Source organism: Cariama cristata, unplaced genomic scaffold (assembly GCF_000690535.1).
Source record: "Cariama cristata isolate BGI_N322 unplaced genomic scaffold, ASM69053v1 scaffold13966, whole genome shotgun sequence".
Classification (NCBI taxonomy): Eukaryota; Metazoa; Chordata; class Aves; order Cariamiformes; family Cariamidae; genus Cariama; species Cariama cristata.
In genome coordinates, this window is record NW_009622755.1 from 21,167 (window position 1) to 45,346 (window position 24,180).

At 43.0% G+C, this 24,180-nt stretch overlaps 1 protein-coding gene across 1 annotated transcript in view; it reads left to right on the forward strand.

Annotated features, from left to right (window-relative positions):
- Positions 1 to 8,022: 8,022 nt before the first annotated feature.
- Positions 8,023 to 24,180, forward strand: part of KIAA1211L (KIAA1211-like ortholog) — a 26,143-nt gene continuing 9,985 nt past the window's right edge. Inside the window, exons 1-7 of the mRNA XM_009702463.1 lie at positions 8,023 to 8,089; positions 9,055 to 9,220; positions 12,084 to 12,219; positions 12,583 to 12,744; positions 13,385 to 13,453; positions 16,666 to 16,893; positions 18,991 to 20,608. Of these exons, the coding sequence (XP_009700765.1) occupies positions 8,023 to 8,089; positions 9,055 to 9,220; positions 12,084 to 12,219; positions 12,583 to 12,744; positions 13,385 to 13,453; positions 16,666 to 16,893; positions 18,991 to 20,608 (2,446 nt within the window). The remainder of the gene's footprint in view (positions 8,090 to 9,054; positions 9,221 to 12,083; positions 12,220 to 12,582; positions 12,745 to 13,384; positions 13,454 to 16,665; positions 16,894 to 18,990; positions 20,609 to 24,180) is intronic.

The following is a 24,180-nucleotide window of genomic DNA, read 5'->3' on the forward strand; positions in this document are numbered from 1 at the left end:
TCCTCCACTGGTGTTGGAGCAATAGCAAACTCTGGCACAAGGAGCAGCATTGGAAGTGATTATGTGTTGGTGCAACTAACTTTTGTTAGTAGTTTCTGAGAGAAAGGGCAAATCACTCACAGCTAGCTCTATTCATTTTGAGAGCGACTGGCAAGAGAATGGGAGAATCCCTAAAAGGCAGAGTTTTAGAGAGGAGGGCATTGACTTTGTGTTCAGCCTGGGTGCTCTCACCTGGATGCTGGCCTGGGGATGCCCGCAGCAAGGGAGAGGATGCTGGTAGCAAAGCTGCTCGCAGCCAGCCTTGCTCTGAGCACGAGGAGTGGCACACAGGCTCTCACCACACCATCGTGATTGCGCAGCGTGCAGATTGTCTCATAACATGAGAGCATGCTACCAGGGTAGCAGTAGCTGGAGAAAAATGTCAGCCACAAGCAAAGAAACAAAACTTTTTATTAACCAATAATGCAGATAAGAAAAGATGGAGAAGGTGTGCCAGGTTCAGCGTGAGACTGATGAAGATGGATAACAAACTATCATGTTTTAGACAGCAAACCATTTGTGAAAATACCACATTTTGAAGATGACGTCCCCAGGGACATCAGTCAGGGTAAACAAGTAGGTGCTAACAGCATCCACACTAAATTATTAAACCAAGCAGAGAACACATGAAGTCAGAGCCTTTGCAAAGGAATACTTTTCATTTACTGATTCAAAACATTTGAACAAGATGGAAGGAGATGATCATCTGCCCAGCTTTGAAAACAAAAGGCAAAGTTATATATACAAAAAGTGACAGGGTGTTTTTCTTGGTTTGGCATGAAGTTTATCTTTGATATTTTAGAGAGATTTTGTGGAGGAAAACATGCCGTTTTCTCAGAAAATATGTCTTCTCTGGGTAAATTATTTTGAATAATTCAAAAAGGATTGGGCTGCAGCTAGAATATATACAGATCCTGTATAGGTGCTGACATATGGTAGAAAGGCAGGGTTGGCCCTTGAGTCACAGTGCTGGGACTCTGAATAAAGCTCCTAGGATGGCTGTGTGTATGTAAGCCTGCACCCAGGTGCATTTGATTTAAAAGTTGGAGGCCGAATAAAAAGTGAAATCTGTACTCCTTTGACATAAAGAGAGGTCTGGAGCAGGAAGATGTATGGCTTTGGGAATGGTGTTGCAGTTGTTAACAAATTCTCCTGTCCTTTTATGTGAGCTTTTTGGATGTGTTCATACAAACTAATTGGATTCCCGGAGACCTGCATCTCACTCACGTGGACACTCCTAATACCTGGGCTCCGCTGTGCTGTGCTAGCTCAGGAGGACCACTTCACTATGCTTCCCAGACCTCCTGTTGCAGAAGCGGGGGTAGAGAGGAGAGGTTTATCTTAGTAACAGGAGCTCAAGATGATGGATGACTTCTGGAAAGTATTTTATAATTGGACACGCTGTGAGAGATTTAGTTTTGGCTAGGCTCAAGTGTTATCACTTGGGAGCACTGAAAGTGGTTCAAGAGCTTGAAAGGGGGGGTGTGTGATGTTGGGGTCTCTGTTAGTAGGAGACAGCCTCAGCAGAGGGGTGTGTGTAACAGCAGGGTTTCTCGCACTGGGCGAATACCTCCTCACCACAAGCTCCTTACCCTGCTCTCCTGCACTTCCCTCTACCACACCCCGTCACACAATTGTGGTTTAAGCCCAGCCGGCAACTAAGCCCCCCCCCAGCTGCTCACTCATTCCCCCCTGGTGGGATAGGGGAGAGAATTGGAAGGGTAAAAGTGAGAAAACTCGTGGGCTGAGATAACGACAGTTTAATAGGTAAAGCAAAAGCCGTGCACGCAAGCAAAGCAAAACAAAGAATTCACTCCCCACTTCCCATCGGCAGGCTGGTGTTCAGCCATCTCCAGGAATGCAGGGCCCCATCACGTGTGATGGTTACTGGGGAAGACAAATGGCATCATTCTGAACGTCCCCCCCTTCCTTCTTCCCCCAGCTCTATACGCTGAGCATGATGCCATATGGTGTGGGATATCCCTTGGGTCATTGGGGTCAGCTGTCCCGGCTGTGTCCCCTCCCAACCCCTTGTGCCCCCCCAGCCTCCTCGCTGGTGGGGTGGGGTGAGAGCCAGAAAAGGCCGTGGGGCTGGGTAAGCCCTGCTCAGCAATAGCTAAACCATCCCTCTGTTATCAGTGCTGTTTTGGTCACATATCCAAAACACAGCCCCGTACCAGCTACTGTGGAGAAAATTAACTCTATCCCAGCCCAAACCAATGTCTTCATCCCACGGTCTCCCCTAGTTGCAGGAATAAACCTTTGCTTGGAAGGTGGGTGGTGACAACATGCTTTTGGACCTGTGCTATGCCAAGGCATGGTGTGCTGGGGCTGTGCCCGGATGGTGCTCTCGCTAATGCATGTGCCAGAGACCTGGAGCATCTCCAGAGGTGTGAAAGCTCTGCTGATGTACCTGCTGCTCACAGGGGATCACAGTGAGTGCCATGGGCTTGCTCTCTCTGGAAATTTCAAGCTGTCCCTTTTCTGCTCTCCCTGTGACAGGAGAAGAGGCCGCATGGGCCATGGATGGTGCCTTCACTTCAGATCTGAGCCCTCAGCAGGGAGGTGTGAGGAAAAGCTGTCTCAGTCTTCATCCCTGGTATTTAGGATGTTTTCAGTTTTGTTACTACCTCAGCTAGAGGAATCTTTCTGAGTATTTGGGTTTTCTTTATATCCCCAGAGTCCCTCCATTTTCCTTCCCAAATCCACGAGGCTGTGTAATACCACTAGGAATTTTAGTGCATATCATGATATCGGAGAGAGAAAAGGGTAGGTCTTCCTCTCATGTGAAATAATTTCCCTAAATTCAGATTTTTTAAAATAACTTTAATTCTTGTTGATCCTTTGCCTGCTAGAAGTAGAATATTCTTGTACAACAGAGGAATAAAAGGTGTAAATTGCTGTCGTTCAGTTCAGCTGTAATTTTTTGGATATACACTTTTGTATGTACTGACATTTGGGAGGGATAGGAAGGGGAATAAACACCCATTGTGTTGCCGTATTCCCTCTCTACTCTCTGCACTCCTGTAGTCTCAACTGTATGTCTTGTATCTTAGCTCATCTAGAAAGGGCATGGGAAGGAAGAAGGAAAAAAGCGTCTGCTGGGAAAAGTCCAATAGAGAAAAAATACTGTTATAAGCTCGGGTAATATTTAGCAATTTATCATCAGACATTTTGGGCTTATAAAATCTCATAATAAATTGATAAACCAGGTATCTCTAGTATTCCTCTGTGAAAAGAACCACACATAAAGTGCAAAGGGAAAAAAAAGAATAGGAAAAGAGTACGACTGCCAGCAGTGTGGTAAATCTTGCCCTTGCTAACAGAGGAGAAAAGATGCAGGCCGCTCCTCTAGGATGCGAATCCTGCTGAGTCTTCAGGTCACAGGATGATTTAATTTAGTGATGGACTTCAGTAAATCCTTGGGGAAACGGGAAATGAGAAAGCTCAGCAGCCCCGCTCCGCAGCCAAGCCTCCAGACCTAAGCAGAAGTGCACACTGAATACCCCCCGTGCCGGTGGGTGCCGATTTAAAGCTGCTGGGTTTTGTCAGCGTTTCGTAGCACACAACTTGTAGGCTGTCATAGATTTTAAGCAAAGCTTTGAGGAAGATAAAATTTAGCTCTAGAGCAAACAATCAAATCTGTTTACGTCAGGGAAGTGACAAGCAGTTATAGTCACACCAAGGGTAAACTTTGCCCTGTTTTTTGTGTTTCCTCTCTTAAGTATCATGTTTTAATCAAATATTTCCTGTGATGACTGTATTAATACCGGAGGGTTTGTTACAGATGCTGAGGAAAAAGCTTGAAAGATTGAAAACCTGCCTAAAGACATTGTTAAAATAGGTTATACTGCAGGAAAAGAGGGGAGATATAGATAGAACAATTCTCTGAGTTTATATATTTGGGAAAGAAAATAGGGTTGTCTAATAGTGGGTGGTGATCAGGTGAAAACCAACATTTCTCTAACAGTGTTCAGCAAAGGAAGCATTTAAAAAGAAAAACAACTTTCCCCCATGTCAATAAAAATGTCATCGTAAATTTTAAGGTAGAAATGAATGTGATTGCCTACAGGTAGGTTTGATGGGACGCTGAGCCGGGCAGGGCACTGCTGGCGAAGCAGCACAGAGGGATCTCTGGCAGCTGTGAGATGCTCAGCGGGGGCCACTGTCTCTGCACTGTGTTGGGCTCTTGCTCCAGTGGAAACCATCACTCGGGAAAACACTCGAGCAAGTGGCTAAGTCTCAGCTTCAGTATTTGCTTAAAATCAAGGTTTGCTAAAAACTGATCTGTTGACTTTCAAGTGTCTTTCTGAAAACCTGGTCACCAGCACACTGCCCACCAAGTGTTTTGCAGCTCCTTCCAGTCCCCTCTGCTGCCTGCTGACCCCCCCGCCACGCTCAGGTTAAGGAAGCGGGTGCCATTCATCCCCTGATGCAAACAAATTTCCCCTTGGTAACAGCAGCCATAAAACTCCTCCCACACCCTAGGTGCTGGGTGGGTGCCTGCACCTCACGATCTTCGTCATGGTGTGTGTTTGCACAACATAGCGACTGCGGCGAGGGCTGCCACCGACACCTCCTCCTGCACGTCAGCCAGCATGGGCCGGGCAGACTCACATCAAACCCTGGGTTCAGGCTGGAAACTTGCCTTTTGAATTGAAAAACTGAGGTACGTCCACTTGCTAGCTCTGGGCAGCGAAGGGTTCACAGTTTCCCAATCCTTCTAATTGCACACCAAATGAGATGCAGTTTTTTAAAAGCCTTACAGTGCCCTCACTGCAAAACCAATATTGCCCATCTGACCCAAACTTCTAGGATTTATTTGACGTAATTTAAAATAACCTTGTCTCTGCTGGGGACATCAGAGTCTCTGGCCTCCTGTGCAGGAGGCAGAGGCTGCTGGTACTTGTGTCTGGTGTCTCCTGCACCTCAGGTCGCTTTCTGCTTCACTCCAAAGTCGTCTTACCTGGATGACCTTCCTCCCCGCACACCGCCTGGATCTCTTTGGCAGCTCTCCCACAGCAAAGCAGCCAGCTCTTCCCGCAGGCGACACTGGGAGTATCCTGGTTTGGCTAAAACAGGACAGGGAGCCATCCAGGGACCACTCCAGCAGCGGTGGTGGGACCTGGTGTTATGGAAATTATGCATGCCAGCCACCATAACAGGGTTCGACTCGAGGTTTCTGCTGAATTGCTAAGCCGAAAGATAGATTCATCTATAAAGGTACTTTTTATTAATAGCGCTACAGCTCGAGCTGGGTGCCTCTGAAGAGGGACCTTGAACAAAGAAACCCCTGGGCAATTATATCCTTACAATCTAAATTCCCTACCCACCATGCAAGAGTTTGGACCGTAGTAATATTAAGGTCTGGGTTCTTCCCGTTCTTCCTTGGGTCCTTTCATTGTCTCTAGGCAGGCCGTTTCTTTTCTTAAGGTTGCAGCTTCTGTTAATGAATGTAGCTTCCTTATCTTCTGTCTTGAACCAGCTCTGGGGCCTTCTCTTACTTGACTAGCTAAAAGTTCAACATACCTCGGTGAAAGTTGACAGCTTGCAGCCGAAGGCTTTGGCAAATTTAGCTACTAATGCTAAGCAAATTATGCTAAGCAAGTTCTGTATAAGTAGTATACCAAATTGCACTACACTGGCCAAGGACCTGGCTCCTTCTCACAAACCGGCGCTCCAGCCCTGCGCCCTGTGCTATGCCCTTCCAAGAGACATCCCCAAAAGCACAGCGGTGGCAGGCTGCCTTCCCCAGGTCTTGGGCACTTTTTGGAAAGACACACTAATTCTTAAAATAACCTTAGAAAACAGCAAAAACGTGGTAGACCTGAAGAATGGCCGCAGGAGGTCAGAAGGGGAGCAAGGACCTTGTTTGAAGATGCACAGCTGGCAAGGAGAGAGCTCATCGGGGTTCATTGTCCTGTTTCCCCTAAGGGAGGAGATGGATGTTGCACCCCTGGTCACGTATTACTGTCCCCAAATGCTTGGTGCACCTAGTGGAAATGCTCTTTGTGACCTCAGATGTCACAAATCAGTCACACAGATCTTCTCTAACATTATGGTGGAGCTACCTTTTTTTAAATTGTTTTTAGCTGCTAAGGTTTGGGATGGGACAATACCACATTTCTGGTTTGTCAGAAATATATTACATGCTTGAATTTTGCCAAAGGGAACATGCTTATACTTATCTGCCTGTTTCAAACTAACGTTTCCATTATGTAGGTACGTATCCCCTGGTGGCTTTGCTATTCAGAGCTAGTGAAGTATGGCTTATAAACATTTGGATAAAAATAATACACTCTCATCCGAATGCAGCTGGATGCAGCGGAGCTATGCCAGTGGGACGCAGCTGGGGATCCGAGTTATGGCATCCATAATTTATATAGAGACTGTAGGATGTCGCCTCTGGTTGCGTGTAGCTTACAGATGCTACAGGGCATGCATATAACAGCTGAGGCTTTAAAGGTATTGATTTGTACTCCTGCCATCGCTATTGCAACATGACAGCATGAATCTGAGACACCCTGAGCCTGTTTAATAGTTGACTAGATATGCCATAGCCCACAATACATATTTATCTGTCACCTCCCAGTTGGCATTTACTTTAAAAATACATGTATCATCCATGCCTGTTCTTTGCTAGGGCTGCTTCCTTACTAATTCTCCCTATGGAAGGCAGATGTCCTTGACCAAAAGTTGCTCACCCTCGTGTTTGTGTTTACCTCTGATTTGGTTTCCCGATGGGTGGTGGCAGGGGGTGTTTTACGACCAGCGTACGGGTCCGGCTGGCGGAGGAGCCCTGAGGCCGCTGGGCAGCAGAGGTGCCTTTGCTGCGGTTGTCCTGCAGCCGTTCCGCACGGCCCGGCTCAAGCGCTTGCTGATGGTTCAGGTGTCGTGTCATGTTTTAGGCTTGAGTAGTAAATGTTTCATTTCCCTTTTGCTAACTCTTTGAATTTACGAGCTTCACTACTTAAGTCTGCTGGTACTTCGGGGGATCAAAGTAGCCACAGTGTACTCGCCCTCCCATCCAGGTTGTGGCAGGAGCATCTGTCACCAAAGAGTTACCGTGCAGCATTTAACTACCATCCAGTCAGTGGCGTCCATGACTTTATTCTGCCTTGACCATAAAATTATGGCTCTCCAGATGAAGAAAAGAGAGCACAAACAGACTACTGCTCTGGAAATGCATTTTAAATTACAGATATTCTCTCCTTAGGCTTGGGACATGCACAATTTTGGAAATATTTTTTAATTTAGGAACTTTGATAAGCAAAGTGATATTTTGCTTCCAAAAAGCAGAGAAGAAAAGAAGAAAATAAATTGTTTTATTTTTACTTGTATTTTTCTGTTGTCTGTATGAACAAAGGAATAAAAGGAGTTGTTACCTTTTCACAAGTTGCTTGAAAAAGAAGAAAAACTAGAATCTGTAGAATACTTCAAACTAGATATAAATAAAGGAAAAATACATGTGGTTCTTTACTAACATTGCTTGTACATGTTACCCAAATGCTGTAATTATCACAAAGACATTTTGTCCTTGGTTCTGAATAGGCAGAGAGAGAGAGAGAGAGTCAAAGAAACCCACCTCCTCTGATGGATACTTTTAGAAGCATTTGAGAATCTCATCAAACGCAATTTTCAGTCAGGAGAGGCTAGTTGGTTAACTAAACCGTAATGTGCTATTGCTTTATGGAAGTGGAAATATTCTCTGGAATTTATTATACCTTAGCCTAATAAGCTTCATCCTGTGGGATATTTTTATATTTTATGTATATTTATAGGTAGATATAATACATATATTTAGACATGTATTTAGGCATATATTGTCTATGTATTTCTATATAAGAGCATACACATAATACATAATTTTATAAATTTATATTTTTGTAACTTGCCTGTATGTATGTATACACATATATAGTAAAGTACTGTTATTTTGTTGATATGACTGACACTTTTTCTACCTCCTTTAGTGACTGTCGCATGAGTTCCTCAAAGATAATGGACCTTAAGATGCGAGAGACTGAAGGAGATGGAGAGGACAATTCAGGTAGAATTGCTCCCTTCCCCAGTCAATGAAAAGTGCTGTGACTTCTTGAATTTCGATGCCTTAGCTCTATCATAGAAGCGAATCTGTTTGTTTAGAGAATGCATTCTCCTTTTCTCTCCTCCTGTCTCCAAGAGCTGTTATATTTTTGACATTTTCAGAGGTCTGAAATAAGATTTTTGTAGCATCTTATGACCAAGTTAACTTTTTTACCCAACGAGATCCAACAACAAGTGCAATGCTGGCAGGGATGCCTGGCAGTGCTGTCATGCCAACTTATATGGGACAGGCACAAGTTGTTAGGATGTCTTGTGCAAAACGCTAATTTCATTTTAAGTAGTTTTCTTCACAGAGCTTGCAACTGATCCTAATTCAGGTCTTTCCTCACTGAGCAGACTAGCATTGCTTTTCAAGATTATTGCTTGGTTTCTAGTTTAATACTTTATGATCCATTGAGTCTCGTAATTAGCATTCAAAATATTGTGGGATGTATTATAAAACTGACATTTTAAAAGCATTAGCCTCCCGACACTGCACATTCCACCTATGTAAGCCTTTTCTACATTTAAATTGGTTTTGGTAACATTGTCCTTATCATCACTATTTAGCTTGCTGAACAAAGGCAGTGGGTTTCCAAGTTGTAATTTCTTCTCTGTATCCCAGGCTGTTAATACCAAAGTTTTTCTTCACAGTCTAATTATCTCAAGAGGCAAGTAGAAACTCTATTAGAAAAGATTCTACACCATAGGTTATTTCTTATTTGTCATAAACATTGCAATCCATTCTCCAAGATAATAGTAATTTCATGGTATCAGTATGGTCTTGAAAGATGTTAATGCAAGAGTGGACTGTGTTGCATTTTCCAGTAAAAAAAAAATCCACTTACGCAGAAATTATAAAGGAATTATTATTGTTCCAAAAATTTGCACATGCTGCTGGTTGCATCTTCTTTACGTTTCTTCACTTAGGAAAGAAAAAATCAAAGTTCAAATCTTTCAAAAAGTTTTTTGGTAAAAAGAAAAGGAAAGAGACGTCGTCTTCTGGGAACAGCAGTCTGAAGTTATTCCAGTCAACAAGTGATGTCACGGCCTCTCATGATGTGCACGTTAATTATGATTCTGAAGATGAACTTGAGTAAGTCTTTGGGCTCTGGCTGGTAAACAAATCCAGAACCGCTACACTATTTGTAGATTAAAGACACCCCAAAATTGCCTCTTCCTGTTGTTCAGAATGTTGTATTCTCAAACAGTTGCGTTTTTCAGGAAAGTACAAATTAAAATGGCTAATGCAAGAGAAATCGCAAGGGAATTGGATGGGGTGCAGCAAGAAGTAATAAGTAAAAAAAGCTTTCATTTAATCATAAATAAGCCTTGGGTTACTGTTTCAAAAGAATGTAATTCTCATCTTCAACAATGAATTAGGCACTCAGCTTATATCTGACCATGACTGTCTTATGCCCCTAAGATGTACCTCCTGAGGATTGTTAAAGAAATTTAGATGCCTAACCGTTTACTCCAGGTTTTGTAAGCAAGGAAGGGATAAGGGGATGACTGCAACCGAAATCAGGAGGAACCAGAAGCTGTGAAGCCTTTATTTCCTCTGTACACATGGGATTCATCTGACCAAAGAACAAATGTCTGCACCTGAGTTAGTCACCAGCTGCCTTTATAACCACCAGAGAGAAGTCAAAGTTACTGAGAAAGCTTGCCTTGCATCATTCTTGTGCCGATGTCTGAAGTTGGCCCTAGAAGTCCCTCCTTCTCCCCACTGAATGTAAACAGGAGCCAGGGGTGACCAGCTCCAATGTAGGTACCTGTGGTTTAACATCTGCTGAAGTTAGACTAGATGAATCCCAGCCTGTGTATCTGTTTGCCTCCGAAAATATTGTCTTCATTCAGGCATTGCCAAAAACATTACCAACTGCTAAAAGGCAACCATGAGAAACCCGGTCTGAAGTTCAAATGTGTTCCTGGGTGGAAAGGTGGACTGAAGAGCCCCTTGGCTGCCTGAAAAGCAGGTCCTTGCATTGGTGGACGTTGTGTCTCTCAGAACAACCCTCCCGGTCCTCAGCCCAGAGATGCTGCTGTGCCCAGGGATGGGAAAGGCAGACCCTCCCGGCCATTTAAGAGGACATTATGCAACGTGGCCACCAGGCAGCGCCAAACAACCAAAAGAAATTATTAACAATTTTTTTTGGTCTTTTGTGGCATTGACAACAGTAATATTAGTCCAGCTCAAAGCCCCAGGAGTTCCAGGCTGGCAGCAGCAGGTCTAACAGTGGGCTATAGTGGTGGTTTTTGACAACGTGTTTATAAGACACAGATGGTCAGATTTTCTCTCCCTCGTGTACAACTCAACAAGGTCATGTCCGAGTGGGTACGATCTGTGGCTGTTTTGGCCATGTTCCTACGCTGTTACTTGCAGGGTTGTTACATTATTGTTTCTTAATATTTATTTAGACAGACAAAGACCAGAAAATTCCTTGAAAGTAAGGGAAATTAATTTGAGCACTCATAATCTGAGGAGACATCTAGGGTACCTCCACTACGCATCCGGGAGGTGTGCGTCTGCTAGAAGGAGAAAGCAAAGGTAGCATGGGATAAATGTGCACATGCAACACCACCGCTTACTTGGCTGCCGTTGCAGTCTTTGTAAAACGGGGCATTGAGCAGCCTTCGCAGCCCTGACTGGCACGCACTTTGCAAATTGCTATAGATCTGTCTGACCTTGGATGCATTGCAGAGATCACATTTTCACTTAGATAAATTGTTCTTCTAATTGTCTCTAACGCATTAAGCAGAAGTAGCAGGCTTTCCTTCTGCAGATCAACTTTTTCCTGCTATTGTTTTATCAAACATATTTATAGCAGCCGTTACAAGGAAAATGTTACTCTCTGCCATGTTTGTTTATGTTCCTGAATGTCCCTATGACAGTATCTAAGGCCCCAAAATACACAGTTCTTTTTTTTTTCCTTTCTTTTTTTTTTTGTCTAGAATGTCTGCTCAATTAACTTGATAGTTACACGAACGCAAACAGTTCTGTATTCTGTACTCTGGTTTGCCGTTTCATAGCTCTCTTATTAAAAACATTTAAAATAAGAGAGTCGTAGAAGAAATGCCATGTGCACGCATTTCTGGTCCCTGTTCAGTTGAGCACAAATGAGCGCAAGAGACCTCCTAGCAGCTAGCTGTCTGTCCGTGGGTCTCCTGTACCTTTCCCATGAGGAAACAAGGTGTTCATGCCCCGAGTTTGCAAAAAGAAGTTACATACCGCATGCATCAAAAGTAGGAAATATGAGAGGAGCTACCCACAAAGCATCTTCCACTTCCTCTCACTAGCCCACAAAGAGTGTCCGTGAAAAAATGTGTCCTTCATGCTCGTAAGAGAAAATCCCAGGGTTCTTGATATAGAGCACAGGACCTTGTAAGCATCTTGTAAGGATTTATGCAAATGATTATGTGTGAGAACTATACTGCCTGAAATATTGTTGTTAATGATCTGTATGGCAGAGAGACATTAAACACTGTACCACGCTTAAATAGTAAAAGGTACTTATTCTTCCTATGGTAATGGACAGTCATTTGTAAGAGAGGTTCTTACATTAGCAAGAAGTTAGTGCATCCCGTTTATGTGAACTGCCTTCATTGTGCACCTGGGCTTGCCTGCAGCACTGTCACACCACCCAGCCGCTGCCTTCCAGCCAAGGGGCAGTAGCTTTTCCATAAGAGATAACTCGATTGCTGCGGTTAAACTGTCTTTAACCTCTGTTCAGCTTGTTAACGTGACAGATCACAGCATTTGGAAATTTTTGTTTGTTTTTTAAAGGTGTTACCTTGATTAGCCTGAACGACTATCGTATTCACGGAGAAGTCTGGAATCTCATGTGTGATGTATGCCGCGCACACCTATCTCCCACTCCATGGTCAACAGACCACCTGAGTTAAGAGGACTGGCAAAAAAGTCTGTGTGTTTTCACTCATTTGTTGTGTTATTCTAGGACGCATAAAGGCATTATGGGAAGCAGAGCTTTGTCGCATGATAGCATTTTCATCCCTGAGACTGGGCAAGAGCCTGCAAGGCCAGTAAGAGTGTTTTCTCAAGAAAACGTTTCTGATCGGATTAGAGCTTTACAGGTAATTTACACAATGTAATTTTTTTAAAATGCAAGAGGTGGAATATCTTTCCAGGCTTGAATTTTTGGGATAAGATTCGTGGTTGAACATTTCATTAGGAAGTAATATGTGTCTGCAGCTTACATTTCTTGTCACATTTATTAGTTAGACAGCGGTATCATATCTTCGTTCTACTTAAATGATAGTTGAAAAATTGATAGATTGTTTGGCTCCCTAAGAGAACATCTAAAGTGAGATGTCCTGTGCTGTGGATCATTCAATTGTGAAGTTAAAATAAAGGTAACTCATTGACCTGAGCTAAAAAATGTACTGGGGAAACCTCCATCACTATTACATGCTAATGTATTTTATGCCATGCTGAAGTTGAAACTCCAGCCTACCATGAAATTGGGACCTCCGCCTCCATTTGGTCTTCATGCAAAGCGAACAGAGGATGCTGGGACCAGTTCTGAAGATGATGGGTTACCCAGGAGCCCTCCAGAAATGTCTTTGCTCCATGAAAACCTAAATTCAGGCACAACAAGAGTGAGTAGTTCTAGCATTGACAAAAATCAGTGTTTAATGACTTTTTTTTACCTATGTGTGGAAAGCAGAATAAGTTATTTGGCTTGCTATATGTATCACTACTTTATCTCTGAACAATTCAGAAATACCTTACTCGAAATGGGAAAATGCTATCTCTCTGTGTAAACAGCAACTTAGAATATCTGTTCCTGTTAAAATATAAATACCACACCAGAAAATGCAGAACTAGCAAGGAGAGGATGTGTTTGTGTGCATACATGGGGATGCTGGGTTTTTTTTAGGGACTACAGAGAGCTGCCAAGCATAAAAAAAAGGCTGAAAAATCTGTATTCCCCCTTGAATGTGCTGATAAGAGAGCTGTCTTCTTTAATGTTTTTCTAGGCTGTCATCGGAAAAAGAAACATAAAAGAATTTTAAACTGTTTTTTCTTTTTAAATGATAGTTTTGTTATACATTATTTCATTCTTTATCAGCATATCTTACACTTTGTGTTTGCAGTATCTTTGCTAATCCTTAAGACTATAGAGGAAAACAACTTACATTGTCAGTATCTGTGTGCACTTTGTGTAGAGGGTTTCTGCGAGTATATCCACCTCGTTTGTCATCTTTTACTGAATCTCTTCCTCATTCCATCCCACAGTTCTCTGACTCTCACAAGCACCTTAGCTCTTTGAGTTTAGCTGGAACAGGCAGTGAAGAAGAAGAACAGGTAACTTCTGCCAAATGTATTAAGGGCCAAGAAATTATGCATAGTAGTTTTTTTAAGAAATGTAAGACATAAATATTATTTTGTTGCCCGTCTGCTGTAAAAACCAACCTTGTATGTATGTAATTGCATCCCTGTCTGTTTGCTGTGCTTTTTTAATGCCTGTCCGTCTAACATAAAAGTTATGATTATTTATCGACATAATTCCAACGCCAAGTAATCTCCCATTGATAATAATTAAGCCCCCTAGAAAGCTCATATCCTTTAGCAAACTTTACAAACATGATTTAATCTCCAAGCACGACCAACCAGATTTAGACACTGAAACAGGATCCCTTTTTTTAAAGATGGGAAATTACAGTAAAGGCTGCTTGGGTTTCATGCATAGGATAAGGGAGGACGCTTGCTGAGGTGCTGTGAACAAAATCCTAGATCCTCTGAAATCTGCCCAGACCCTTACTTTAAGTACAAGGTTACCTCGCACTGATAGAGAAAGTGTTTGCCTGATGATAGTGGCTGACATTGCTGCTGAGGAGCCTGAGGTTCAGCCTTCAGTCAGATTCTGGCTGTCAATTTTGCTGAAGTGATGTTTTCAGGACTTGAGTACAGGCAAATAGATGGCTTTCTTCAATCAGCAGCCAGCCGTTCTGGCTGATTAAAGGGCGGTTTTGAAAGGCTCTGAAGAGTCCCTTTTAGTTGTCCGCAGCTGGATTCATGGTGGAAACAACACAGGAGGTAAAGGGAAAAGCGTTTTCTAGAAAGAGGAGGAGGGATGGAGGATTGCAGAAAGGAAATAGAGAAGCTAGTCCTGAGCTGACTGTTCCTTGGTAATTATGCAAAATGTATTTCAAGGCCAGCTGCAGCAGGGCTCAGCAAAGATTTCTGGCGGCACTTGTTAGATTCCACCTGAAGCTGTTTGAAAAACTGCTTATATGCAGTGAAATTGTAATATTTTTAAAGAAAAACAACAGAACATGTGAAGAAGGTATTTCTTGAAAACTGGTATAGGCATGCCGTAAATTTGTCCAGTCCAGATGCATGTTTGCTAAAAGAGGATTTATGTCTCTGTGTTGTTCCATTAACATCACGCTCCGACTCACTCGCTGACTCCTGAGACGTGGTGCTGACTATGTGGTTGCTCAGCTTTTTCCACGTGCCCCATCGTTTAGCTCGGAGCTCTCTTCATCCCCGTCCAGTTTCAGAGCGTAACCAGAAAGTAGGCCCACCTGAAGGCTTTCCTCCCAAACCACAGGGTCTGTTACCTGGCATTTCAGAGAGATTAGCCCTGCTTCTGGAAGTCAGAGGAGACCAGTTCAGAGGGCTGAGAAGTTTTGCACAACACAGCCCTGAGGTTTTGGGCAGCAGTGACACCTTGCTGTGTTTTGGAAGCTTTCCCGGATCGAGGAAGCGGGGAAAGGGATTGCAACTGTCCCATCTGGATTTTGGGGATGAGGCTCCCTCATGGCCCCCCACCTTGTCCCACCCAGCATAACCAGCTGAAGGACAACTGGGCCATGTGCACATGAGATTTGGAGAAGAGGGTCTGCCAGGCATCCCTTCCTCTAGCCGGCTCCACCAGAGCCAGACTTTGTGGGACAGGCAACTTCTGCAGCCAGCTCGGAGCTGGCATTCACTCAGGCTGCTGAAATTTAAGTAACGAACCAGATTCTTGATTTTCCAGCGTAATGGCCAACACTGAGCATTGCCAACGAGAAGACGTACAAAGTTCTCAAGGAAAAGCAGAAGCCGGAAGAAAGGCAGGCAAATAATGACGTGCCTTGAAAGAGAACATGTGCCACGTCTTTATCACAGAGCTGAAATGTCAATGTATTCACTGTTAGATACTAATGTATAATGCAGCCATGTATCGTTTGTTGTACATTAGTCATGTTTGAGTACTAGACTTCAGATATTGTAGAGTGAAAATTAATGAGAGCATCCATTATTCAGCATGGCTGAGCTACATTTTTTTTTCTTAAATAGAAAGCATGATCAGAAGCTATGGATCCAGCCTCTGCTAAAATCAATAGGAGTTTTCCCCTGGCCATTGAGGAAGCTGTAGCAGGCTCTCGCGATACTACAGAGTATCTTTTGGCCGCAGACGTCTACTTGCAGAAAACACTGATGCTTTTTCCCCTCTAAATAAAACAAACACTATCCTGCTCTCCACTTCTCCCATCCAACCCCCTCAGTAAAATGCCACTTCCCACTTCCAGAGAAAGAAGAAAGAAGAAGGAAGAAGAAAGCCCACAGAAGAAAGCATGACAAAGGAGGAAAGCTCCTTTCAAAACCGGAATTTCAAGTCTACAAAGGGAGTGCTGACACAAGTTGTTAGAGGTCATGTTAATGCCATGACAACATAGTTTGGAAATACTGTTTTGCCTATTTGCAAAAACTGAATGCAAAAGAAAGGAAGAACTCCTTTTAGAGTAATTTTTCATAAATTTTTGAGTCTCCTTTTTGCATCAGCCCTGGGACTAGGGTAGTTTTGGTGAAGTACACAAGCAAGCTAGATTCCAGCTTCATGAATGTACTGCACCCCTTGCAGCATTCAGGAGTTGTTTCTGGATGGGTTATTGGCCTCTGGTAGGAACTGTCCATCATTTCCTTCCCCAGAGTAGTCTACAAAAGAAATTTTACACTTCAAGTAAACTCCCTAGTTATTTTGCAGATATAAATACATGAGGAAAAAACACAAGCTGAGTGCTTGTCAAGTGTCAATGCCACTGATGTTTGGTTCTGTTGTCTTTAGGAGGGTGCTGTACAGTTGGAAGGGACCTGATGACATATAGGAAGCTAGAGATGCTCCAGCCCAGCATAACTGTGGGTAGGATCCTAGACACAGATGCTGGAGGACAGACACAGAAAGGAAGCTGGCCCTTTACGTTCTGTAACTGACTACTCTTCATAAGTCTGTCTTCTAAAACATGCTGGCCATGTATTTGTGTGCTTTAGTTCTTCTAGTTAAATGTGAGTTGGTCCTTTCCACCGGACAATATACCATGATATTCAAGCAGCTGAAAATGCAGAAGTGCTAACAGCAGTACTCCACATGCAACATTAGGAAATCTGATGTATTTTAAAGAGATATCAAAAAGAAAAAGAGGCAACCTTAAAATGCCAATAAACATGGCCGCTTTTTTTGTAGAATTGTTATTTTCATGTCTTTGTTTCTTTGTTTGATCCTCTATTTGGGGTTTGTTTTTTTTTTTCAGGTTACATTGGGTCCTTCTAGATCTCACTCTATAGACTGTCAGCTGTTCCCTAGGCATGGAAGTGCCAAAACCGGAGCTCCCCAGATATCTGACAGTACTGTCTCACCTGCAGCCAATTTTGACACTCCACCTGAGCTTTCATCTTGCTTGGATAATTCTGCTGCTAAACACAAGCTTTTAATAAAACCCCGAAACCAGAGATCCAGTAAAATGAGAAGATTTTCTCAGGTACTTGTGAAAATAAAGTGTCACCTTTGACACGAAACGAGGAAGTTCTTACTGGACGTTGTATTTCAAACTCAGATATGATTAGAAAAGTCAGATTGCGACATGGATATTTCACTGGGTATTAATAGCTGTTATTTGATGAGGCTATGTATGTGGAATAGACACTAGGAACAGTTTAATTATTATGAGATTACTTGTTAACTCTTGATGCAGCAGTTTACGTAACAATTTCTTCTTAAATTTACTGTGCAGTACAATTTAGTATCTTGTTTGTGATGCAGAAGCTGGGGCTGACTGCTGCATTTTTTACTTAAAAAAATCTTTTTGGGAAGTGTTGTGATCAACTTGTGTACTTTTCCTAGTCTGAAAGATCCTGTAAAATCTTGAGTCTTTGAGAGAGTATTGATGGAGGAGGTCTTTTAACTTTCCAAATATAATTTAGCTTATATTTTCAAAAAATACAGAAAGAATAAGTTGCGACCTATTAATTGGAGCCAAATTCTGTACATTAGGACTGTTCTGAATTCAGCTCTCTCCCTGCCCCAAAACTTGTAAACCCTTTATGTGCATTACAGAGACTTAAAATATCTCCACAGAAAAAAAAAAAGTGTATACTATTAAATTTTTTTTAAAACCATTCTTTTAAAACACCATCTATCTGATTCTTTGCCATATCTTATGAAGGGCATAGCTTAATTTTTCTTCTTTCTATTCTCTTTTTAGAATTTGCACTTTATTGTTTGTCATTTCTTTCAATGGTTTAAATACATTAAAGCCGTTAAATTGGCTTGCTTATCACCAGGAATATTATTCTGTCTGTCTCTAAATATTATTTAGCTGATATTGTGTATTTTCCTAAACTTGTGAGCGATCTTTGGGCTTGGCAGAGCACCACTGTGAGCAACACAATGATGAGGCCAGTTATTTAGAAAAGCATGCAAAGCAATAACTCACTGATCAAACCTCCTCTTCCACTCTAACGTTGTTAACGAAACACAATTGCTTTGTCCAGTCTGCCTATAAACTACCAGATGACTGAGCCCTCCTGAGTTTCCATGGAGAGTGTCCACATCTTTTGATAATACAATTTTTAATATTTTCCTGTGCACCTTGCTTCTGGCTAACTGATGTCTTCTGCTTTTATGTTCCTGTCTTATATGGATTGTGAATGCAAGTGTCATTGCAATTCTGTCTTTGCAATTGCACTTGCAAAACAGGAGATTGGAAGAACCCTAAAAGTATCTTCAGAGTGCAAGTTTTGTGTTCTTAGAATTAGAGCCTACATCCAAAATATGTATTTACCCAACAAACTACAGTGAATCAGTGAGCTAATACAGGCACCATATGAAAAGGCATATTCAGCAGCTTAATAATGTGCTTTCAAATAATCCTGTATATTTAGCTAGTCCTTACCTGAAGCTTAATCACAAGACTTCACAGGTAGCTACATATGCCTTTATAAACTTTTATCAAATTGTCTAACTCTTGAAAGAAAAAGAAGACTTTTACACAAAGGAGGCAAGGCTGTAATGTTGTCTGGCAGTGGGATTAGACAGAAGACTGCCATATGGGGAGGATGCTCAGCTGGCATAGAGTGTCATAACCGGATGGACTTGTTAGGCTTTTGCTCTTCCTTCTATGTACCCTTCCCTCTTCAGACTCATGCTTTAGGAAGAATGGGTTGTTTTATTTTTAATGCTAGTATGGAGTAGCAAAATACAAAGGGACAGATTTTTCTCTTTCAAGTGCTGCTTTTTGCCTAAGAGTGACACAACATAGCCAGTATGCTCTGGGGAATCAAGTGCCAAGGACAGTCCAATGGCCATTGTTTTGATGAACTTCCCATCTCTACAAAGACATGAAAGCACTAGTTGTGCAGAAGGAAGTGTCACTCCTTGCTTTTATGTTGGTTAAATACATTATTCCAGGATCTGCTTAGATAAAAAAGCGTCCAGTATGTAGGTTGAGAAAAGAGCAACTCAGCATTGGAGGCAAGTATTGCCTTCCTCTCTAAGATCTTGGCTGTAAATGTAATGACGGATAAGAAAAAAAGTGAATCTGTACATGGTGATAGGGCTTTGAATTTCTTTCTTGCAGAGGACACAGTCTGAATCTCTGACTGATCTGAGCTGTACCCCAGAAGAAGAAGAGGAGGATGATGAAAAGGAGATGCAGACAGACTTGCCAGATGCTGTGTTCAAACCCAGCAATCAAGAACTGCCATGTGGCACAGCTGCAGCACAGGATGTGGCTTCCTGGCCGAAGCCCAGAATGCCTGAGGACCTTCCCCCTGCTTTGAGACCAGTGATGACTCAGCCTACTTCTGAGTCTGCCGTTGTACAGGAAGCCCTGCTACCAGAGAATAAACCGGAGGGCTGCCAACCAGCGCTGGAAACAACGTGTGTGAAGTCTGAGTCCTCATTGCTCTTAGAAGACAAAGACTCCGCAACTTCTTCCTACTCCAGTCCAGACAGAGAAGTACAAAAGCAAGAAGATTCCTCAGAAACACCGGTTCTGTTGTCTGGGGATGTGAGCAATGTGTCAGTCAATATTTTAAATCAAGAAAATAAAGAGCTTCCTACTGTGTTTTCAGTAAATAAAATACCATCTGAAGAAGATATTTCAATTAGTAAGAATAGTGTTGTTTGCTTGGAAGTGTCTCAAGAAAATATACAGAAGGATGATCGGATACCTGTGGAAATGCCCTGTAATAAAGAGGCAAAGAAAGAGGTTGCTCTATTGTCAGAGTCCAGCAAGCAATTTTCCATAGGTTCTTTCCAGCCCACGGACTCGTTCCATGTTTCACATCCTGCTTCCTTGACACAGATGGGATCATCTGCTTCCTGCTCTCTAGAGAAAACAAAGACTGCACAAGAGGCAGCTGCTTCTAGTAAGGAGAGCAGTCAGTCACTGGTCCACAAGGAGGAACTTTTGGCGAAGAAAGCTGAAAAGGCAGCCAATGAACTCAATGCCTTGAGAAAGTTTTCTGTTTCCTCTGCACGGGAGAGACCAAGGACCAGAAGCCTACACTTCCCAGAAAGATCAGAGTTGGAAAGCCTATTAAATACCGGATTCTTCCTGTCCAAAGCAAAGGTCTCCCCGAGAAATGAGAAGTGGAAAGAGGACTTGCAGAAGGGATCAGATCAGGAGGAGGAAAAAAGTAGGAACAAAAAGCAGACTTTGCTGCCAGAGTCCAACTCTGAGAACACAGGCCAACCTACAGAAATTCTGACTGGCTGCGTTTCTCTGGCTGTTGATGCGTTGCCGGTGCCAAGTGATTCTTCGGTGGTATCTCAGAATCAGCCAAGCCTTGAAGATAAAAGTCCTTTTCAAGTGAAACTTAGATCCACCTCACTGTCCTTCAAATATAGAGACAACTCATCACCAGAATCAAAAGGGATTAAAAGATACAGTGCAGAGTTTAATTTAGAAAACGAGGGATTGACTTCCTTTCTAAAAGGTGATAAGGCACAGACCAAAAAAACAGCCAATACAAATATTGGTGATTCTTTAAATGAAAAGATCAAACCCAAAGCGAAGTCCTCTGAACAGCTTAGTAGCAAACCTCCATTGCCTAAAAAACCAGCCTTGCAGAACATCACTCTTCCAAATACTACTGCAAGCGAGGAGAAGCAGGACAAAGCTCTTCACTCTCCTGAATCCAGAAATGAAGATAGAGACTTGGAGAAAAAGTCAAATCCTTGTAAAGTGCCTGGTAAGACTTGCGATACATTATAAAGTTGCCTTCACTTGGAAGGAACAACCTTACCTGTGAGAGAGCATGAGGCAGCCTTGTTGTGTCAGTCACAACACTGATGAGTGTGAGCTGATGGCTCTGCCTTCAGTCATGTTGCTCCCTGATTCTCCCTTGCTGAAAAGATTATCAGAAGGGACAGCAGGGAAGAAGCAGCAAACAGAATAAGATATTTTTGCCTGTGATTTTTGTATTTTGGGGCATTGTTTAAAGGATGTTCAAAGTGGCACTCAAAAAATAAAGTGCATTAGCAAGTATTGTGAAACAGAAATATAAAGCCACTAAGTGTCCCCTTTAGAGCTGCTGCATGGCAATTCAAAAGCCAGGAGCACATATTAAGTGCAGTGCCCTGCGTGGGATGAGTGACTCAGATCTCTAGACCTTCTTTTTCACCATAGCATTGAGGCAGAAATACCAGTAACTGCCTGGCATGCTCTACATGCCATTTATTTATTGTCTCCTGTGAGCTTTGCTTATTCATTTATCCATCTTTATCATTACTCATTCCTTGTTTAAAAACAGAAGTTAACTACCCTGCAGCTTCCTGGAGTTTAAAGCCAGGAGAGACCATAGGATCATGTCTACTGCAGATTGTTAAATTTCACCCTGTTGTCTGTATCGTATACTTGAGTTAGAGTTTAAAAAAAATAAGTTCTCTGGAGACTAATATATTGTGGGCAACAGGCAGAGAACAGAAAAGGCTGGAAGTGACACCACTGTCTGAGGTCTTTGCAATGCCAGTAAACAAGTTAGGTGAAGCACGCTCAAGCAATTCTAGTAGGAGACCTCTGCTCTTCACTTCAGAGAACAGCCAAGAGGGAAAAAAAAATTCTTTAGATCTTCTGATATGTGGGAGAAACTTCTTCCCTGCCCTGAATCTGTCTGGTGGCAGGTCTGATGTTAAGAATGGGAGGAAGAGATGCTGGCCAAGCAAATGAAAAGGTTTCTTTGTGCCATTGCAGAGCTCCTCCGCCTCTGGTTGCTCTTCTGTAGTTGGGGTCAGTCTCTGAGTTTCAGAGTGGGAAAACACCAAGCCAGAAGAAGACCTCAGGGCACGGCAGGCCACTTATCCTGTAGGGCAACAAAAGCCTGTTCCTGGCCCTGGAGGCAACCTGCTGATGTCCTGAGTGACAGCTGATGCCAGCTGTCATCTGCTGTGGCATCGCAGATATTTTTGCAGGGCTCTGGCCACGTTTACAGTTTCCTGCTCTCCGAGCAGCCATAAAGGAGGAGATTCATCGGCTCCTGGCCTCCACGGTCAGACGAAGCTCCCATGGCCATCCACCCAGAGCCTCCCTGCACCCTGCGGGCAAAGTGCCTTCCCTTTGTGTAATCCTGGATATGTTCCTCTCCACCTGACAGTATTACACCAAATCTGTATGGCCTGGGGTTGTTTAACATGGGGGTTCAAATTGGTCTGCAATGGTAATTAGTCTTCTTCCTTATCTACTGCCCCACTGATCTTACTGTATCACCTTAAGCAAAGCTGCTACGTTTTCCACGTATTTCCAGCTTTGAGTCCCTTGGTAATGGGTTCTGATATGTGGGTATGCCAGGACTCAGAAAGAGTTTAATTCTAAATACGCAGCAGTCTGCTCCAAGCTGACCTGAGAGGTCCTTCCTACCCCTCCGCAGACCTTTCTCCTTAGACACCTGACCAAACACCTCCTTGTGCTAAGTTGTCACATCAGCCTGAGCTGGCCGCCTGAAGTCGCGGGTGAAGGAGGTGTGCCACCCCCTCTGATTGCCCTGGCACCACACCAGCTCTAGTGGGGGTATTTGCGCAGTGACCCCAGAAGCGATGCCCCTCTACGAGGCTTAGGAGAGCCATGGGATGCCATGAGGGCTTAGCAGGGCAATACCCCTGCCCAAACTGTCATTTTAAGCTCTTTGAAGCATTTGCCTTAGCCCAGTGAGATGAGAGCTTGTTTTTCCAGCCACAAGCAGGAGAAATCTGATGAGCATGATTAGCACGGCCCTTCGTGGATTGCGTCGTTACCAGCCATTTCTGGCCTTCTCATCTCGTGGGACACCCACTTTTTTTCTTTTTTTTGTCCAACCACCCTTAATGCTGGCACCCAGCCCACTCCTAGTCCTTAGGTTCCTCAGCCCTTTCAAAGAGCTCTGGTCACCATCAGGAGACACTTCATGCTGTCCGGGAGTTTCTTCCCACGTGTGTGTGAGGAAATCCCCACACTGAACAAGAAGATGAGCTGTGAAATGGTGATGTAAGGGGCTGCAGTTCCCTTCTCGTGTACATTCATCTCAAAAAAAGTCAGTTTGCCGTGTCATGGGGTGAGCGGGAGCAATTTGGTTCATTCAGTTCAATTTTTAGCTTTTCAGCACTGCTGGTACCAAAGGCAACGGGAGGGCTGGTGGGATGCTGGCTTACCACCCCGGGCGAAAGCAGCCCTCCTCTTCTCCAGAGTTTTCTGGGGAACTGCCGGGGGATTGCTTGGCCTCGGTCAGGCTGCAAGGTGGCTCTTTAACAGCTATGTGAAATTAGTCACCCCAGGAGGAGTAATTCTTAAGTTTTTGGAGCTAAAGGCACAAGTCTTTGCAAGAATTAAAAGGTTAAGCTGTGTTGTTTGGGGTTGATACACTTTGCTATAAATCCTGTAAAGGGCAGAAACAATTAACATATGCTAACCAGTTCTTACAAAAGCAAAACCATAAGCAATACCTGTGTGAGTGTGTGTATTCGGATATATAAAACTCCGCAACTGAGGAGCTGTAGTGGAGAGACATGCTCTAACAGAGAAAATGAGCTCAGGGAGGGACAGTGGATGAAATTGGTGTGTATTGTCTGGCAAATACAGACTCTGAAATGAGAAGAAAAATGTTTCTCTCTACATAAAAAAGACATTGGTTTAATGCTGTCCTGGCTACAGCTGAAAAGAAAGCTGTCTTTTTTTTTTTTTCCAAAGGAAGTTGCTTTTTTGGTTGTGTCAGGCTATTTTGCAATATGGCTGTTTTCCAGCAGTGAAATAGACTTCGATGCAAACATAGCGGTTTCTTGTGTAAAAAAGACTCTCCTGGCATCGGTGGTATAGATCCAACCAAAAGTCAAATACCTCGCAGAGCAGCTTAGAGGAGAAAGAAATGTCAGAAATACTTAGCCAAATCTTTTAGAATAGCTTTGTCTGAAATTAGGGAGTTGGGTGTATACGGTGACTCAAATGCATGTAGTACTTTAATAAGCAAAGGGAAATATGTAGGCCAGGATATATGAAATGCCGTACGCATTTGTAAAGCCCTTCTTAAAATAACTGGTGTTTTATAAATGAGCAAAGATACACCAGTGTGGAATTAAATATGCATGCATAAGCAGTGTTATAAAACAATGACACTGTTGTATACAGGGGGTGTTATCTCCCTGTGTAAAGTTGTTTGGATTAGTTTAGAGTATGTTTGCTTTTAAAATATGCAGAGAATCCACAAGTTAGCTTTGCTTGCTGTTAGAGGTATGACTTTCAAAAGGCTCTAGCACTCTGCCTCTGACCTTTCACCTGCACAGATGTATGGCAAGAGTA